This window comes from Falco rusticolus, chromosome Z (genome assembly GCF_015220075.1).
Source record: "Falco rusticolus isolate bFalRus1 chromosome Z, bFalRus1.pri, whole genome shotgun sequence".
Taxonomy (NCBI): domain Eukaryota; kingdom Metazoa; phylum Chordata; class Aves; order Falconiformes; family Falconidae; genus Falco; species Falco rusticolus.
The window spans coordinates 1,409,984-1,431,310 of NC_051210.1; the positions used below are offsets into that span (position 1 = coordinate 1,409,984).

The 21,327-nt window shown below is 41.8% G+C and overlaps 1 protein-coding gene across 4 annotated transcripts in view; it reads right to left on the bottom strand.

The window, feature by feature from the left end:
• SSBP2 (single stranded DNA binding protein 2) overlaps positions 1-21,327 on the bottom strand; it is a 191,925-nt gene that overhangs the window by 124,431 nt on the left and 46,167 nt on the right. For all 4 annotated transcript variants that reach the window (XM_037374284.1, XM_037374289.1, XM_037374285.1 and 1 more), the window contains exons 3-4: positions 19,512-19,573; positions 17,760-17,844 (exon numbers count right to left, since the gene is read on the bottom strand). In XM_037374284.1, the coding sequence (XP_037230181.1) occupies positions 17,760-17,844; positions 19,512-19,573 (147 nt within the window). The remainder of the gene's footprint in view (positions 1-17,759; positions 17,845-19,511; positions 19,574-21,327) is intronic.

The window sequence follows — 21,327 nt, forward strand, 5'->3', positions numbered from 1 at the left end:
TTTTCTTGCTGCATTGCTCAACATTTTTTAATATTAAAATGTATTTGCATGCATATATTTAGGTATTTTAGGGTTTTTTTCCCCTTAAGTGATACAATGAAAAGCTAAACCAAGCTAAAGTTAGTAGAAAACTCTGCTAATGGACTGGTATTTCCAAATAATGTATGTTCTTTCTCCACACATGTAGAGATCAGAAGTTGACAGAACCTAGGTTACTGGAAACACTGTATTTCATAAGCTTAAATGTAAGAGGTGATTTCTACCACCTCCTGCTGCTTGATCAATAAACTAACATAAAAATTACAGCTCTACAAGCAGGCATTTGACTGGCTTGCCAAAAATAAGCAAGTTGTCAATGTGACAGTAGTCAAGGGCAGAGTAGGCTGCAGTACACAGCCCAGCAGCTGCAGAAGTGCCCCGGCACAGTGGGGTTCAGGGGTTAAAGAGCTGTGCCATGTGCTCAGCAGCTCACAGAAGGAAAGGTTAAATCATGAAACACCTCCAGGTCTACACTAACAGGGGTGCCGGGGCTGCCGGGCGCCGCCGGGCCCCGCCGCGGGCGCTGCCCCCGTGCCCGGTGGAGCCCGTGGCCGCCGGCTGCCAGACGGGCCCGGCGCTGGCCACGGCCCGGCCCAGCAGCCCCGGCGGGAGCCCCTGGGGGGCAGCGCGGCTGAGGAGGGGGGGAAATGGCCCACGGAGCTGCGGGAGAGAGCAGAGAGCCTGCCTGAGAGCAGCGGCGCTGCAGCCCCCGGGCCGGGCAGGGGGAGGCCGGGGGGGACCGGCCCGGAGCAGAGCCCCCCCGGCAGGGCAGGGCAGGGCCGGGCAGGACCGGCCCGGAGCAGAGCCCCCCCGGCAGGGCAGGGCAGGGCCGGGCAGGGGGAGGCCGGGGGGGACCGGCCCGGAGCAGAGCCCCCCCGGCAGGGCAGGGCAGGGCCGGGCAGGGCCGGGGAGGGGGAGGCCGGGGGGACCGGCCCGGAGCAGAGCCCCCCCGGCAGGGCAGGGCCGGGCAGGGCCGGGCAGGGGGAGGCCGGGGGGGACCGGCCCGGAGCAGAGCCCCCCCGGCAGGGCAGGGCAGGGCCGGGCAGGGGGAGGCCGGGGGGGACCGGCCCGGAGCAGAGCCCCCCCGGCAGGGCAGGGCAGGGCCGGGGAGGGGGAGGCCGGGGGGGACCGGCCCGGAGCAGAGCCCCCCCGGCAGGGCAGGGCCGGGCAGGGCCGGGCAGGGGGAGGCCGGGGGGGACCGGCCCGGAGCAGAGCCCCCCGGCAGGGCAGGGCAGGGCCGGGCCGGGCAGTGGGAGGGCCGGGGGGGACCGGCCCGGAGCAGAGCCCCCCCGGCAGGGCAGGGCAGGGCAGGGCCGGGCAGGGGAGGCCGGGGGGGACCGGCCCGGAGCAGAGCCCCCCCGGCAGGGCAGGGCAGGGCCGGGCAGGGGGAGGCCGGGGGGGACCGGCCCGGAGCAGAGCCCCCCCGGCAGGGCAGGGCAGGGCAGGGCCGGGCAGGGGGAGGCCGGGGGGGACCGGCCCGGAGCAGAGCCCCCCCGGCAGGGCAGGGCAGGGCCGGGGAGGGGGAGGCCGGGGGGGACCGGCCCGGAGCAGAGCCCCCCCGGCAGGGCAGGGCCGGGCAGGGCCGGGCAGGGGGAGGCCGGGGGGGACCGGCCCGGAGCAGAGCCCCCCCGGCAGGGCAGGGCAGGGCCGGGCAGGGCCGGGCAGGGGGAGGCCGGGGGGGACCGGCCCGGAGCAGAGCCCCCCCGGCAGGGCAGGGCACGGCCGGGCAGGGCCGGGCAGGGCAGCCCGCGGGCAGCCCAGGGCCGGGCAGGCCGTGCCCCCCGCCCGGGGAGGGCCCCGCGGGGCAGGGCAGCACACGGTGTGTGTCAGGGCCGGGGGGATCTCTCCCCGCCCTGCCCTGCTGTGGCCGGCCCCAAAGGCCCCCGGCTTCCCCCGGCGGAGCCCGCTGTGCCGGGAGGGAACTGCCGAGCGCTCTCCCTGCCCGGGCCTCGCCCCACCAGCCGGGGGTTACAGGGGCTCTGCCCGGCACCGCGCGGGGGGCGCCGGCGGCCGGCAGCGCCGGGCACCGCGGGGCGGCCGGGACAGCCCGGCACAATAGGTAATAACCAAAGAAACAACTTCATTTCAGAAACGTTTAAATAGTAAATTGCTAAAGTTTTCCCTCCAGCTTCTTTAAATATTTTTTTTTAAATACAAAACCTGCATGTAGAAAGAGAGAAAACTGATCATGATAAATAGTGACAATCTGTGTAACCCCTCCTCTGCGTGCAGACCTCCCGATGTCACACTGGTGAACGCCTCGCTAGTGAAGCTCTGGAGGGATCCAAACTGGTTCCTCAGGAGATCCTCTGAGTCCCTCTGGAGCACGGAGCTGGCCTGTGTGAGTCAGCTCCACACACGGTCTTGGAAGATAGTCATAGTAAGATTCTGGAAAAGTTACTCTAAAATATTGTAAACACATAGAAGACTTAAAACCTGTATCATCAAGTTTAGACAGTCAACAATTATGCTACTCCATTTTACTCTGGCAATTTGTGCGATACCGATTAAACAGCATGGAAACATCTTTTTACAGAGCAGCCAAATGCTTACTGGAGTTGGTGAGCCACAGGGCTATCAGGAGTGTCAGGTTCAAAACTTCCTTCTCTTTCACACTAAGGAACCACTCTCAAATGCAAGAAGCACTAAAACTATGGGGAAAACTTGAGGCTTTAGGATACATCTGGTGTGGCAGGAACTTTAAGAAACATGTAAAATGGACACATTTTAGTTTTGCAGCTTCAATAGCTCCATGGTTTGCTTATTCAGCAAAAACAAATAAGTTACTATAAAAAATGCAATCTTCACTGACAGAATTATTCTTCTAGGAGAAGACATAATATACATGTTTAGGTAATGGTTGTGTGTAACTGTTACAACACACAGAGAAACAATAATTCAGTTTCTGCTATTATCAAGGCAGCATCCAAACAACTGCAACATTTGCCAGGGCCCATTTAGTAAAGTTGGAACACACGTTCTGACACAGCTTCTTGTCATTAATAAATAGGAAATCCAATATGTGAATGTTTTATGATCTATTTCTTGAAATATTTCCTTTGATCTCAACCTGAAATTCTGTGAAAACTGTGAGTAATCTAAAGAAAGAACAGGTTTACTGTAACTTTTCCAAACCAAGAAGTTCCTGAAAGAGACAGGGTATACCATGTCTCTTACATGACCAGTTTACAGAGTCCTTTTGGTTAATCCCCTATTACGTCTGTATCAAAAAAATACCTATTTGTGAAGAACTAAGATATACTACAGACAGATGTATGGACTGAGCCATAGCTTCAGACAGTAAGCCCCGAGCTTTAAAAGGATAAATATCCTAATGCCTATACATGCACTCTGTCTCTTAAATAGGCAGCCTGATTTACAATGGCTGGAGCATCCCTGTAGTTCATCTCACTTCAGTAAAAGCTGCTATAAACTGCAGAGATTCTGAAGGGGGGGGGGGGGGGGGGGGCGGGAGTGGGAAGGGGGGAGAGAAAGAAATAAAAGGAACATGAAAACAAAAAATAAGGGGGGGAGGAGACAAATGAGAGAGAAGGGAGGAAAAAGGATGGACTGGGAAAAGGGAGGGAAAAAAGAACACACACACACAAACTACCTTTATTAGCAAGAACTTGTCACCAATCTTTAGGCACACATAGCTGAGATTTAATTAAAATTTGTCAAAATCAGAATCCAAATTACTAGCTCTTTCTGCTCCTGCTCTCTTTAAACATATCTTTAAGGCACGTAACAAAAACAGAGGTTTTAACCATCATTCAAATCTAGGCTCTATGGTAATAACGTCAACTGGGCCATTTCCAGCTAACATTATTAACAAATCATCCCCTGCTCTTTCTGCCAGCACTGTTTTTTAACCAGCGTGGGCCTGACTTACACAAAATCCCACTCCCCGCGTACAGGAGACAGGAACCTTGTTAACATCAATCCCTTGCAGCTCATAAAAACAGAATAGCTGGGGTAACTGAAGTGTACTGCAATGCACATACTGTCATTGAACTACCTTTTTGTTTATTTTTTACAGTTGACTTATTACGTAGTAGTTGACAAATTAAGAAGAAAGCACAAAATAAACATATCAAGTTATGGGTTTTTTTCCTCTTCAAATCATTTTGTAGTTTTTAAGTCACAGGCTTATTTCAACAGTAAATGCACAGTTTCTTAGGGCTGTCTGATCCACAGCAGCATTGACTAACCCAAACTGTCACGGACAACCACTTCAAAGACTGCAACAGAGTTTGCAGAGGGTCTTCTGGAAGGATGTGAAGGTTCCAGACAGCATAATTTGTGTGCTTATCATGGGATTTAAATACAATATATTTGAACATAGGTATTTAATTAAAAATACATTACAGAAAAACCTTGCTCTACCACCACATAGCTTGAGAGATGTGTCACTGCTACTCAGCCCCTTTTCTCAAACTCAAGATTGGAGCTGTTTAACTTTCATTTTTCTTCCTAAAAGCGCCAGGTTTTAGGGGTTCTGCAGTTCGGTGCTTGGACTGTAGTTTTTCTTGGTACAGCTCCAGAAACCAGTCATTCCCAGAACTACACTAGACAAACATTTGTACTCAGCTTCATGGGAAGGGTAGTGGTGACCACCACTTTCCTCAAACAACCGCTGGGGATCTCAAATCTCTGCTCTTCCCCTACAAATGGCCTGAAAGCACAGTGAATCTCTCGGTAACTACAAGCTCATGCACAGGGTTTTTTTTCTGTGGGAACCTCGCTCCACAGATGGCTGCCCATTTCTCCCATTCCATTTTGTAGGACAAGAGGATGATAAGGGAGAAAGAAGCACAATGAGTGCAAGCACGGTATTTACAAATACAATATTTAGGCTACTTACAAAACAGTGGTGCCAGCCTCTAATAATGCTTCCAGTATGCAGAAGCACTGCATCGTCAAAGATTACTTTGGCCATGGTAGTTGAGCTAGCTCACCCCTTCCTTTGTCCCCCTCAACAAAACGCAACAGTTCCACCAAAAGGAACAGTACTGTTCAAACTTCCACTCTATCTACCCATCCATTGAGAGGTATCTCTACAAACCCTCAGAGAGCCATTTCAGCTGAAGGGTGGGGGGGGGGGGGGGGGGGGGGGGGGGGGGCGGGGAAAAGTTCATCCCAAAGCAAACACCTTGAAACACCTTGGACAGACAATTCAGCTGGAACTGCTAAAGTTTAAATAAATTTTAAGTAGTAACTAAAAATAGGCTTTTTGAAAAAATCTTAAACTAGAGATTCCACTTCATATAATATTTACCATATTGTAAGAAAACTGGAAGTTACACTTGTTTGTGTGTTTTAGTGGTAATAAAAAATGTACATTTATTAATTACAAAGTTTCTAGAACTACCACTATGAGATGACAGCTAGTAACAAGGCAGAACACCGAAAACCTATTAAAGACCTCTTTTGAAATTACTCTCTTAGATACACCTCCTATACCATATTCTTGTGGTAATTTGGATTTCAGGAAACTGAATATAAGCAATGTCAACTTCACCAGGGAAATATCTTTTTTTGGTACCTAATAATTTTCCATCATTCACTCAGGTCATGTTTTCTAAGCAATCAAGCAGACTAAAAAAGATATTTCTGAAAAATAATGAAAGCTTAGATCCTTGTGCAATTTAAGAAAAACTATTTAGGGAACTGAAGCTTCAACAAAACCCTCCACATACTGTAGTGCTGCAAAAAGGATTAACAATACCGATTTTGTTCCAGGAAGAAGAAATTCTGCAAATTACCAGGAAAGACACAGGGATGTAAAGGACCTCCCTTTTCTCCTATTAAAAGGAAAAGGAAATAACAATTCTCCCTATGTCTCGCTGTTGAAAAGACATAGGATTAAACCTCAAACTTGACAGAGCAGGAAGAAGCTTTGCATCAAAGCCATGACTAAATATTCATGGGGGCACACAGGATGCACCATATTAACTGTCCAAGAATTAATAGTATTCAGCTAGGTACTGGAAGTAGCCCAGCTTCGAGAGACCACCACAGCCAAGCACCAAGAAAGGCCACCAACAAAGGGAATACAGAAACCCAAGGTGCTGACAGATCCGTAACTTCCCTCTTAAAGCTGGAGGAAAAGATCTACCTGCAGACAATGAGAGGAAACCTTCTTTCTGTCTAGCACCCAGGAGGCCAGAAGATCCCATAAGCACTCAAGGGACGGCCATCACACAGCCTGAGAAAGAACAGCTGGTAGGAGGCTGATTATTTTTAACTTCATTTTATCTTTCAAGGAAGGAGGACAGTTACTGCAAATGCTGAATTAAACTATCCAACTAGCAGGAAGTAAACTGTTCTAAATGCGTGAAAGGCAAGGCAGCAGCTGGATCTGACTCAGGAATGGTAGGAGCTATACCCTTGTGATCCATCAGTCCCCAATCCAACACATGTCCACCATATAACAACAGGGGGAAAGCAGCTGAAGCACAAAAAATAAAGCAATTGACAATGGCAGTCAGAAAACACCATGTTGTTGCACACAGAATAGCATAAAACCATTAAAACAGTGGGAAAATAAACAAAGTACTTAAATTAACCACTATGATGAAGTAAAAAGCTTTCTGCAGTGATATATAAGTTGTCCGGGGAACCTCTCTTCAACAGTTTTGTCCCTACAAACAGCAGTTTTGAGGTTTTCTTCACAGAACAGAGGGAACTGGAAAAGGGTCTCTCTGCAAACAAACATGCAGGGAAAACCAGACTAAAATTAATACCTGGTTTCTGTATTGAGAAATAACTCTAAAGTTGGACAGTAAACAAGAATGACCCACTGTATTCACACCATTTCCTATGCTCCTGATACTGGAAACATATATGTGAGTTTGATGACAGTATTCACATACAAAATGCTACTTGACCATGAAATTATTCTCCGGATTAGGGCTGAAGTCTCTGATCCTGCCATCAGATCTGTACAGGCAGATCACAACATCTGTGTAGACCTGTGATAAAGTCAGTGAGGTCATGCTCCACAGGGATTCAAGTGTCCGCCTTTACAAATCTCACTGCAAATCTTACTCATGTGAAATTGATTTATGAAGTATAACATCATTCTCCAATATATGCATATATCCTATCTGTATACATCTCTGCTTCCCTCAAAACAGAAAAGATATTAAAACTCACCTCATGGATTATACTCCCTTACCTATTTTATAGTTAAAACACTTTGCACATTTCATAGGCTAAAATGTAAGTTTCGTAATACATTTATGGAAATTGGATCCAAAAGCACAACTGGAAAATGTTTTCCAGATTCTGTATGGCTCAGAACATAATATTTATCATACACCTTACCTTATAAAGAGCTTTGTCTTCCTCCTCCTATGTCAGAGTAAACTAGACAGGTCATTCATCTCTTCCGGTGTAAATTATGCAGAGTACTACCTGCTTGGCAGAGTAAATTAGCCTCTGATGTGTTACAGACTGCTACATTTCAGTTTTGTTACAGGTATCCTCACTAACTGGCATAGATCTAGTTTGTGGATGTTACCGTGACAGCCCTATGGAGATTCCACTTAAGTTAAGGAGAGGTCAGGATAAACAGCCCACGATGCCAAAGCGCAAAGCAGATTTCCACCTTGAGGCAAGCTTAGTTTTGAGTCTCCTTGATTATGCCAGAATCTCCATTTCTCTCTAGGTACACATGTATACACATATAGTTTTTTCTGCAGTACCACACACTAGAATTAAATGCTCTATTTGTATACATTGAAGGTTTTCATATTTTCAGTGGTGAAGTTCACACAATTAGAATGCAAAGATTTCAAAACAAGAAACAAGATTTCAAAACCTCATTTGCAAAACAGATATTGTAACATGCAGATCTGCACATTTCTTGTCAAGTAAAACATTCTGTGCAAGCTTAAGAACCCATGTTAGCACAATTGCTTGTAATATTAAGGCATTAATTTAGTAGGAAATTCAAAAAGACTATTATCTGTTCCCTGTGACTCGTGTTATATAATGTGCATTTCATATTTAGTGTAATGTTTGGATGTGACAGTTCTAGTCATCCATGGATATCCATGTTCCCTCAAGAGGCCTGCCTGCCTCTCCTCCTCATTACTTCATTTTTCACCATCTCTCATAAGGCATTTGTTGTTCAGCTGTTAAGAGCTGCATGCCTCCCACAATTTGTGGTCTTCAGGATTCATCTTTCATCATATTAGAGAGCAGATGGAAGTTGTAAGTCTTTGGTTTTTCCAGGCATGTGTTAAGCAAGTCTGAAATGACTCACTCAGACGTATTAACAGAGCAGTCGAGCTTATTACAAAATCTGTGTTTGGCATATTGTGCAAAAATAAGACTCTCGCTTTCACTTTTACTTTTTATGAGGCTAAAGAAGAATACTTTTAGGCAACGTGCATCAAATCTAGCCAAAATCTGGTGTCAGAGAGAAGTGCTTTAGACCAGTGTAGTACTGGCTTGCACTGTATTCTTCTGCACTGTATTCTAGAGACAAACGCATCAGTACATACAGATGCACACATGGAAGGCAGCACACACCTTTCAAGAGTTCTCAAAATACCCTCTCATAATTAGCTCAGAGAGAAACCTCACGAGCTAAATTGGAACTGCTCAATGCAAACACTGAATGGAAGGTTACCCAAATCATTTAGCGTTATAAACAACAGACAAAATCCTGATACGGAAAAGCATCAGAAGAAAGAATACCAAGGGCGAGGAGAAGCGTGCAGAGGAAGTGGGCTATTGCAACGCTTCAATCCAACATTTGTTCCCTATTGATCAAATTTTTGTTCAGTACTTTATTGATTTAAATCATTATGCACAATCAGTGTTAATGTCAGGAGATCTTTAACTCTAAATTCGGAGCATTTGTTCATCAATTTAATATTCCCAATGTTACTAAGTTAGAACTTAACCTCCTTTAATAACTTTCTGGAGCACTGTAAAAACGTACTGTGTATGCTATGCAAAGAATAAGAATGGTCTTCAGTATGTCAACAGTGGTAAATATCATGTTTTTAAATACAACTACTGAAAAAAGTTTAGAAACAGGACATTTCTCAATACATGCTACTTAAAACTCATGGTAGGGTGTATCTTCTCATTCTAAAGAAGCAAAATACATTCAAAATAAGCAAAGTTTCTACAACTTTTGAGGGAATATCCACAAAGTTTACACTTTTTTAATATAAAATTATTAAAACACACATCATGAAATGTGTATATGCATAGGAAGTGCTTCCATTAGTAAAAGAAAAAAATATTCTCTCTCCGTTGAAAGCTTGATTTTGAGTTCACTCCAAAATAAGTTTGAAAGTTAAACTGTAATACAACTTTTGCTGCAGTAGCACAAATAATCCATTATAGCAGATGAATAAAAGAAAATTAAAATTTTAATCAGCAGTATTCTATTCCAAATACATCAGGAATGTTGCATTAATTTTTACACTAAGATACATTTAACAACATCACTGTGAGAAATGGCTGAAGTTAGTAACTGTTCATCAGGACAACCAAGCAGGAAAAGAAAATGCAGTATCCTGGGATTTCCATTGAACTGATCAAAAATTTCCAGTGGAGCCTTATTCCGGGCAATAATGTATGTCACAACTTTAGAGCAGATGTGCCTTGGTTTTATTTTAATTATCAAGAAAGCCCTAGACTTCAGATGACAGAGAAGTGAACTCATGGAGACATCTATGAGGGACAAAATTATCTAGTAATTTAAGGGTACAGCTATCAACATAAAGAAAAAAATAATCTAATAACCTTATTTTACCTGTGTATTGTAAAAACTAAACTACTCGGGAAGGTTTCAAAGCAGCCTGAACATTCCAACTACCTCTCTTAGTCTCCTGACCTCTACCTCATCCTGTGCACTCCACATTCTCTCTTAAACCACTGACTTCTCTGCCAACTTGTTGAACCTTTACATATTCTCCCTGTCCTCCAAGCGAAAGAAAACAAAGGTTTGTCTCAGTTCATAAATTTAGCATGGTTTTACATATAGTGTATATAAATCTTTTTAGTGCTCTATTCTGAATAAATACTATTTTTTGCACAGAACATTCCCAGAAAACCTCCCCTCATTAGAAAGGCTGTTATCTCTTATTGTTTTCAATGAAAATGAAGCGTAAAACGGTTCTTAGAAAAGAGGCTCTCTTTCAACATGTCCACTGCCTCCCTCTGGGAACCATGAAAGAGGAGCTAAACTGCCTTCAAGGGAGATGCCATTCCTTACACTGTCAGAAGCTTCCACTTATCTCTAACTAATTAACCATTTTACTTCTAAATTCTGAGAAAATTAAATCTCCACTCAAAAGAGAAGTGTTGAAATTTTGGGGAGGAAATGTTGCTTCTTCTCTCTGAAACAAATGGCTTAGTCCACACATTAAAAGAGAAGCACAGCACAAATTTATCTGTGAAATTACCTCTATAAAGAGGAAAAATTATGTTGACTGTAAGCAACAACACATTTCTGTATCAGAGCTTAAAATTAGCATTTGTGACACACAGTAGTTCAAATCTAATCATTATATTATCCAATAATTTATGGGAAAGAATAATGAAGGAGGACGGTAGGAGCAGAAACAACCACATCTTCCTTATGCATGGAAAATGTGAGAATGAGAATTCTGTTGGGGAATTCTTAACAGAAACAAAAAGAAAATAAATCTGTATTTTCCTGCCAAAGAGGTCTCTACAGTCCAAGAAAAGTACCAATTTCTCAAGTCTGAAAATTTCTGAAGTGCAAACAAAAACACTTCCACAGGCTTGGAGATAACAGCGCAACACTTTGAGATACATCTATAAATATGTGGACCAAATCCCGACACAAGTCAATGCAGTTTTGTAGAAAGCGATACCTACTTTGACTGGGGGCTGGAGCATGCTTTCAATTAATTCTTTCCACACAATTGCATTAAAGAACATCTACTAAGCAATAAAATTAAGGAGCTGAAGAGACTGAAAAAGTTAAGCTTGCCGGCGTACAATTCTGCCAATACCATCGTACAAGACGCTCAGATTGTGAGCCACACTGTCCTCTCCAAACCTTCCTCCCATGAAGACATTCACCTCATTTGATACTGGTGTTCCTACGCAATTGACAACTGAAAGATAACAATTCTAAACATTTATCAGGGTTTTTAGGTTTACAGGTTTTTGGTTGCACATATGAGAAAGCCAAGGACTCACCCCCTTCTGAAACACATTAACAGAATTTTCTGCACAAAATGTGACTTATTAATTGTTCATTTTGTTCTTCAAATAGACCAGTGCAATCTTAATGATATGGATTTACTTAATGTGTTCAGATATGGAATTTCAAAGTAAATGCCAGACTTCAACAGTTGGCCTTGATAATCTTAAATGTCTTTTCCAACCTAAATGACTCTATGATTCCTTCATCTGCTTTTAGCTTTCCTATCTTAAGAATACATTTTACTATGCCTATACCTGAACACCGGGAAGTGAGACATGACCTCTGTGGAATGAAAAAAGCAGTAAAGGCATTTCATTCATACTTTAAAATTAACACTATTTACACAGAAAGCAAAGGACATTGTTTTAACAACGGCGGTATGGAAGAAGATGCTTTTCACTTCCATGTTTCTTATGGAAAGAATGCTATAGCCACTTAAAAAAAGTTTTGTTAGTTTTAAGAAATAACCTATTCTCCATGTGGATACAGGCAGTATCTACTCTAGTAGGAAGAATCACGTCTGAAGAATGTATTCTGGAGGCGAAATTAGAGACACAGCGATGACCAGTAAATATGTAAAGGGCCTTCCACAAGTCTGCAGAACTCATGTAAGGAATTAATAGGCGACTCAGACCAGAAGCTTTGTTTTAGGTACAACAGCCCTTGATCATTACTGAGCAAAGCAAGCCAAGCACAAACTATGCAAGGTACTGCATATGCTCCTCAGCCAAAGGAAATCACACCTACCCACAGAACTGTGCCTGGGAACCTCTGCCTTTAATGACAGCCCATGGGACCATGAAGACTCTCAAAAACAGAGAAGAAAGCAATAGAGAGGTTCTCCTGGGTTTGGAGGAAGGCTACCAATTGCTCAGAGATCTGTAACATGTTCATCTCATTCACAGACCCACACATCTCATGATCCCATCGCAATACAATTTGGCTTTTGTCCCAGGAGTGACAATGAATTCAGTATTTTGTAGATTATGTCTGATCCCTCCCCCCACACCACCCGCTGTACTTGTCATCTCCTGCTCTTCCACACCTGGGGATGACGGGGAGCTTTTGTTTCCATTTCTCTTTTCAGCAGAAGGAGTTAACATGCGTTCTCCACAGAAACAGACAGCTGGAAACCAGACCTAGAATTCAGTTTTCGGCAAGGAACCTGGCAGGCCCTAGAAGGCACAAGCTGCCCGAGAGCTAGGCTGCCTGCAGAAGATCACAGTAGCAAGAACTAGGGAAGGCAAGAAAATCAACAGCTAAAACAAGTTCTTCCATCCCTGATAACACAAAAGGCAGAGAAGGAGGCCTGAAAAAGACGTTGACTGCTGTTAGGCATAAACCAGACCACCTGAGAAATACAAGAAAACACATTTTCAAAAGTTACCCTGAAACAGAATAAGTTTCCATGTGTTTTGATCAACAAAAATCTGCGCGTAGAACACTTCTGTGTGGGTTTTGCAAATAAAAAAAGGCAGTTTAATGAAACTGCTTTATTTAATGAATAAAGCAGTTCTAGTTGCAGAATACAGCTTCGCTGTGCTATAGGAACATAAGGCTTGAGATTTATGACCACTTCCAACAAACATTTAACGACACCTTCAGAGAACATCTTCCTACGGGCCTTTCATGGTAATTTTCAGTCCAAAAAAGATGTAAAAATATTCATAACCCCTCAGATTCTGAGTACGGCTAACGCTAAATCAGGGGGGGTGGGGCACTAAGAGCAGGCAAGTGCCTCCTAGTTCTGCTGAAGGAAGATGGGTCCAGAGAAGAAAGCAGTAATTTTTTTACCATTAAATATAGCGATAAATGCAGAGATCCAACTTTTCTAATGAAAGACTCACCAAGAGATTGATCAGTCATCTTTAATGTCCAAACATTATGCCAAATAACTTCTAGAAATACTTCATTTATATCACCGTGATCTTTGAAAGGAGTGATCTGGACAGAACTGATTTAACAACCTTCAACAGGTAAAGCTAAGCTCCGCATCATACAGCTCACTATTAAAACATGCTAACAAGCCAGGTGGAAACACGATGCCAGCTTATGAGACTGTACAGTCCCCAGGGCAATGAATGTGCCCCTTTTCTCACCCTGTAGATTACCTGGCATTCTTTTGGGAGCCATAAAAACCAACAAGAGACCCTTATGCATACCAAAAGTGTGGAGCTGTGGAGAAGACATTAATAAAACCTCACCTGGAAAATAATCAAGATTTTACTATAGCTGCTTGTGAAAATTAATGGACACCCTCTTTGTACCAACACCACCTGGAAGAACTTCCATTGTAAGGAGGATGAGAGAGGCACAGAAGTTCTAGACTGTAAAAAGATCTTTGCTGTTACGTACAAAAATCATCTTGTAAGAAAGGACTTTTCAGGTGCCACCCCTCCAAGCCCAGGGTCGAGAGATGTTAATGAATGGTCAAGACTGAGGAAGAGGAGAACGGTCACTTGTGGCAATCAGAAGTTCACTGATAGGGGTGCTGCTAAAAATCCATTCCTCTCTGAGGAATCACAAAGTTTACATTTTATTTTCCTTTTTGACCCAGTATGTTTTCAGCTTGTGAAGAAGTAGAAAGACAGGAACAAGATGCACATTGGAACCCACTTCTCTCAACAGAGGACCTCAGTTCAAAACCCAGAGAAACAGGATCTTACCTAGAGAGATTAAGAGCTCTCCTTAAGACAATGTGAACAAAGAAAAAACCACTCTACAGTGAAGACTAAGCTACTACTACCAAAACACCTGCCATACTAATAGGCCAGGTAAGCGAGCACAAGTTTTGTTTCCTGAGTTACCCAAAATGTGAACAATTCCTAATTCTAAATCATTTATGTTAAAACTTCAAGGCCAGAAGCTATCTCCCTGATCCAGCACACAAACTTTCATGACATGCATCTGTCTTTTCAGGCCTGAAATATGTTATATATAAATGTACCCAATGAGTTCAAAACCTTGTTGACTCAGAAGAAAACATTCCAATTGTGAATCTCAATAGAAAATAAAAATAGAATCCCTTTTAGACAATACAGAGGCGCTGAAAATACCTAACCTCAGGATTAGCACAGGCAATCTTTTTAAAGACAGAATAGGCCTTTGGTCTTCTATTTGCTGGATATTTAGTTAAGATGAGCACTGTTAGTACTGCAACCAGTTACAGCCTCCACCTTGACAGTCACTTCATGTTCTTGCTGTCAGACATGAAAGATTCTTCTCCTCTCACTAGCTCGATAAAAATCAGAAGCTGTATGAGTACAATCTGAACACAATGAAACAGTACCTTCAACCCCTTTCTCTGCAAGAACAGCGATGCTACTATATAAAGAAACCTGTAGACACACACACATATACATATGTATTAGAAAACTTAAATAACAGTTACCTAAAAGAATTTGGGTTTCCTGTTTTGCACAAGTAGTCACGAACAGACTCAGCAGCACAGACTGACAGGCACACACACAGGGTAAGACTCATAGGCAGAGATATTAATTGTACTGAACAACCAGCAGAGCACATGTTGAAATATGATGGCAAACTAAATAATGAAATACACCTCATCTCTCAAAAAAGCATTGTCTGAGAAGGTTGGGGGAATCAAATGGTATTATTTTTGCAACTGCAGTTAAGATACTGTAAAACTTAAAAACCCAAATCTTTCTGTATCCATTTTATGAGTCAACCTGTGTGTGTTCCAGACCGACTCAAAACTATGTTGACTGAGGCAAGAATATTTCACAAATCATTAAATCATCTGCAAGTTCTTTCCTCTTCCATCAGACGTTCTTAAAACTTTCTTCACAAAAGCAGAGACAGACAAGGTACGGGTTCAGCTAATACAGCCTGCTTAGTGTGAAAGGTGACACACCTGGTGCAACCAGACCATGCGCACCTTCACTAAGAATGGTTTTTCTTAGTCAGGTAGAAAACAAACCCAATAAAAAATTCTGAATTGCTAACATGAATTAATAAACAAGCCTTGTGTGCTTTTTGTACTTACAATTACACTTTTCAGATACGACAGTACAGCTACAAATGCTCTATTACTTGACCCGAAATGTGACAGCAGGGTTTTGATTTACCAGACCCCTCCAGGCTGGTGGAGGAGCCAGAATCCAGCAACCAGCCTTCTGATGGGCTTCACTGACAATGGAATTCTGACCCCTCTGGAGTCAATGGCAAAGCACAACATGGGTCAGGATTTCACTTAATAAATATTCATCTTCCTCTGCTGTGAAATATGCTTGGCTGTATTTTATAATGATTTGTCATGTTCTTTAATATGACCATACAATACACTCATGAAATAATCAAGTACATATAAAATTTAAAAATTATGCACTTATCATGACGTAGACTGTCTTACTACCCAAAAAGCACAATGCTAAGGAGCATCATGAGTTGCTAGATATTAGATGAGTTCAACTGTGACAAAAATGCAAAAGCTAGCTTTTCCTGTCATCTTAAAAGATCAAGAGAATGGGTTTTAGAAACACCTGGTGAATTAATTTCTGAAATAAACCAATTTATTTCTAAAATAAGCATTCATCCTGTCTTAACATAAGATTGATGTGCATATAGAAGCCTACCATGATTTTATTTTTCCTTCCTCAAACACAACTTTATCCAGTAACTTAAAACGTTCAGACAATTAAAAAATTGTATCACACACAGAACTCATTTGAGTATTTTCTCAGGTTGTTTGAATTATGACAATACACATTACAAAGCAGACAGAGCGGAGCAATAAGGCCATGTAATATTCCAAGACTTGCAGAAGATGTGATGCTAAGGTGATACTAAGACAATTTTTTTATTTGACATTATTTTGATTCATCTACTCAAATTCTTAGTATACCTCAAAATTTAGACTCAAGAGTGAACTTACTGATCAATGAAACTCATTCATGAGTTTGTAGAATTGTGGAACCCGCTTCTTTTTAGACTTCCAAGTACTTTTCCACCTAAAATTTCCTCTTGCTGATCATTTTGTTTCAAAATTATTTCAGCACAACATTTTCAGGTTCCAAATTCTTGGGTTTTGCTATACACGTTATATTTTGAGAGCACAATGGCCCCACTGAAGTCAACTCTCATCCTGTGAATTCTGATGTCCACAATTTAATTCACCGATGTCATTCCTTACAGCCATAAACTATTCCTGTAAAACTGCTTCTCCTTCAGTGGGGAATTAAACCTTGTTCTAAAACCCAGGATTAAAAACAACAGCTAAATATTGTATTTTTCAACAATTGTACATTTAAAACAGAACAGGTAAAAAATATTGCAGCAATTGTACTTGGAAGTTACATCACTTTTAATTTGAGGACTATACTTTACCAAGTTGGTTGACCCTAACACCTCTGTGGGTGGAAAACTTCCTTATAACTTTGCTCCTCTCTCTGACACACTTTTGTTTTCATTAATTACGACTAGTGATCAATGTAGCTCAGACATGACTGTGCAAAATTGTCCAGGCTCCTTTACCAGTTAGCCTCCTAATCTAACCACCACGAACAGGGTATTAAAGTGACATTGGTCTCTTAAGTAAAATATGCTGAACAGTTCTAACTGTGTTGATGGTGCATGTACAATGTAAATCACTAACTGGAAATAAGGCAAGATCACCATTAGCTCATATACTGCAGGACACTAAGCCATTATCAGATTATGACAACATAAAATGGAAAATGGGCATTTAGCTAACTCATTTCTGTTTTTCCAAATTTGTGTTTGAAAAACATTGGGCTATGGCAGTCTAACTTTAATCTTACCTGTAAAAATATTTTTCTGTAGAACTAGAAAGTATTTCCAAGACAGATGTGCAAAACATTCAACAGTTTCAGAGTTGTATTGTGAGAGAGTTACACTCCCTCTTTAGAGTACATCAACATCCCAAAGGAACAAGAAACTCAGAGTGGTCAGCCTCCTAAGGATTTTGTCAGTAAAAATGAAACCACCAGATAGAGAGGAGCTGACATATTCTTGGACCAGGTGATTTTGCATTTAACTTATTCTATGATGCCTAATTGTTTATTATGCTGATGAAAAATACCTACTTCAGGATACAAAAACATCCGAAGAACAATCACACTTGAAGTCAGTATCACCCCGACAGAAGCCTGGGGATTAATCCCATCTACTGAACAGCCTTTTCTTTAGCACCTACAGAATACGGGTATTTGGACGGGACATATCTGTGCTTCCACCTGCCCTGCACCTTTGTGACCAGCCTGATGTGTTCATGGCAGGGGAGACAGGACATTCCTCATTTTGCATTAACACAAGGGACAGCTCTTTGATCTTCACGGCGGCCTTCAGGAGCTATCCATATGGTGCTGGGTAATCAAAGAATCAGGAAGTCCTAATTCTAAGGGCATCCCCAGAAAACTGAGAGGTTACCTATATATGACTGACATCTGCATTTCTGAGCCACTGTAGTGCAGGAATGCTTCTCTGTCACATTTATACATACAACTAATGGAAGCGTGGTACATACAAAACTTACATAGTCATGAAAGGCTTTTGCTTCACTTGAATGTTCACATGTTTCTCGTCTTTCTGGAGCTGCACAGTAGAGATCCCAAAATACACTGCAAGTTAAGAAGTTACAGAGGTGGTGAGAAAATCATTGTAATACCCATGCAGATTTTATGGTGCGTGCACACCACACACACTATATTCATAGACAGAAACAGACATATCACTTCCTTGCCAAGGGATGAAAACACCTCTATGAAAGAATTAAAACATCTATGAGCAATCAAGTCCTACTATGTGACTCTCTGAGGCAAGCAGTGCTGTATTCCTTTAATACCACTGTAGTAGAGACCAAGAAAATAGTCTAGCATACAAGGTTTAAGAGTATAAAGCATATAACTGAAGCTCTGGATTTAACCTCATCCCTCTGGCAGCTGCTGCAATTAACTTCCACAAAGCATGGAAAGGGATGAATTCATAGTATCATGAAAAGACAAGAAACTGGAGAGAAAACTGGGAGTTCTTCCAAGGTCCAATACTGTGCTTTAAACAAAAGTTCCCAGAGGAACAGGTGTGTGGCCAAGAGTGGGATAGAACGGGAACGTTCTTGGGTTATAAAGATGGAAAGGATATATTATGGTAGTCCCATCAGCCTTCCCCCCAGCCCATTTCAACTAGAGTTATAACACAAAGTTTCTGAAATGAAATTATGTGTATGCTAGAACAATCAAAAGAATAAAATGTGTTAGTTTCATAGCGTTTCTTCATTGTTTTAGACTTAATCCTTTTGTAACTTAGTCCCACACCATGATCAGGAATTGTGGGCTATTTGAGCACTCTGCTGCAGACAATCAAAATTAAGGATAATGTAGACATCAAGAGATACAAGGGACATGTTCTTCTTGCCAGGCTTCCATCACATAGCTAAAAGCTATGTGAGAAGGGTCACTGAAGAATATGTCACCTTCCATGCAGCTGTACAAATCACCTGGGTTAGGATGGGACTTCAAAAGCTGTAAATTCTTGTACTCCTCTCGTACAGTCGGACATAACCACTGTGATTTTGTATTCTTTCAAAAACAGCCATAGTGGATCTATTCAACTCACGTGACAACTAATAAATACCACGGTTAAACAGCAATGACTTCGAGCACTCCTTTCTCCTTGGGAATTCTACACACACAAATGTGTCTCTGCACAACAGTATATATAAGCAAATGGTATCATGCATAAAAAATTACAAGTCAAGCCCATGTTTACCATCTTCTGAGATGACAGAAACTGTGTAAATGTAGACACTGCAGCACCAAGCCCATACTAATGCATGCTGCCTCTCAAAAAGGCTGGTAGCCTGAGTTCAGCTAATTACTTTTACATGCCGTTCCTGTGACTAGAATGTCAACTGTAGACTGAGGATGCTCACATTTATAGTCTCTATACATACTGGTTTGTTTTTTTCCAAATGCAATTATTTAAGATATGTAGAATGTTCTCTTAAATGCAGAGTTTACTGGAAGATGGTGAAGAAAAAATGCGGGCCACCTTCACTCAGAGGGGTCTTCTTATCAATGCACTATGCAATATTTGTTTTCCTGTGTCTAATATCGGTATCTTTTTCTGTATCTAATTTTCCCTTTTTTTCATTCCTTAACAAGAAAATGGTTCTTGATCCTCATTCTAACATCCCTTTACAATGTTCACCCGAATTTCTTGCTTCCAGCTGCTGGAACTAGCAATCAACGTGTCAAGAAAATAAGAGGAAAAGAAAATCGATACTTACCACCACCAGGAATGCAAAAATCCTGGGGGCTCCCCCAGTGTGATGTTTTTTTCCCATCTTATCTAAAACGAAACAATAAAAACGAGGAGTGTATTTTTGTGATCATTGTGAGTAAAGAGTGTTACATAATTCATGCAGACAGCAAAAAGAGAAGAAAAGATTTTGTAGTTATGAATGGCTTTATCATCATCAATCTTGGTGGCCATATTACTTTATTAAACCTATTAATATAGCTGGTACTTAAAGTAAGCTTTTCTTATTCTAAAAACACATGTTTTTGAATATTAATTTTTTTAGATTTTGAATACAATTTTATAAACGACATATTTTGTATCACTTCACCACTAAGGTATGCATTATTTTAAGGTCAAAAATGCATGATCAAAAAATCAAAGTGTTGAGAAGTACCCTTAAAATGATCTAAAAGAGTTTCCAATTTGCACTGAAGGAAACAGAGGAGACACAGAACTAATTTTACTGATTCAGCAGGTGGCAGTCTTCCTTCCCAACCAACGCCAGCCCGTGTTTTATAATCCTCAAGGAGCGCTTTGCTGTTAGAGGTGATGTGGCAACTACAAACAGCATCAGTTATAACCCAGTCTCCCACCACGCAGTGAAAACGTAATGCTGGTTTGGCTCGGTTTGTCTGTGATGGCAGCCTCTCCTGAACAGCCACACTGGCTGTGGCTTCTTTCCCACCTAGGAAGCCTGGTTTGTTTAACACTCTTTTCAAAGGAAATGCAGAGTTTAAGAACTCCTACCCTCTACTTCACACCTTCCTTGTTGATCACCGGTTAGACAACATAATGCACAGTGACGGCGTTCTGTCTCACTGCAGTACTTCCCTAATATTGTATCTTCACTACAATCACACAACTGTTTTATTAATGCTACAGTCATTAGTTTGTCCTTAACTACAAAATTAAACAGTTTGGACTAGAATAAAGCCTGTGTAACTGCTTAAGGAGCTCTGTTGCAAGTAACTGGAGGTACTGCAGAAATCCACATAACACTACAGAAGAATGTCTCCTGTTAAAACTGGGTGGAAACTAGGGCGTTGCATGCACTCCAAATTCCTCCAGTTACAACTACACACAGCACTATTTCCTGTCCAATTTTGTTTAAAAAAAAAATAAAAATGTTTAAACACAAACCATATTCTGCTCTTAAGACAGAAGCAATGGCTGACAAAAATAGGATTATTTCAGAGAAATGCTTAAACAGCCTTAATATAAAAGGCATTTAAAGATAGATATATATATAAAAGTACATAAAAGCTTACTATAAAAGTTAGATACAGTGTTCATACTGCCAGAGGCATTGGTAAAGCTGGCATTTTCCAAAAGAGACTAAAACGTTGATTCTTGAATCCAACTTGATTTCCACATCCAATTCTTAAAAAATTTAAGCAGGTACAAGTTCTGTCAATAGCCTGCAGGAGAAGACTATGTAGTTCATACACCTAAAAATGTTCTTCGCACTCCATACAAAGTAACCTAGCATAATTTCGATGTATTATACAAATACAACTACTCAAAAATAGTTTTGCTATTTAAAAATTATTTTTAAAAGGTAACCTCGAGGCATTATCACTTCTGGTCAAGCTGGCAGAATGAACCAACTGCACGACGCTTAACCACGCCATCACGATGTAACAGTAGTTAAGATACAAAAAGCATCTTTTAAAAAGCTTCTGCTTAACTGCTAGCAGGTAAAAATATTAATAAAAATTAAAAACATAAATAAAAGCCAAAGCTACTACAAAGTTATTACAGACTCTTCAAATAGACTCCTCTGAGGCATGACTGCTCCTCAT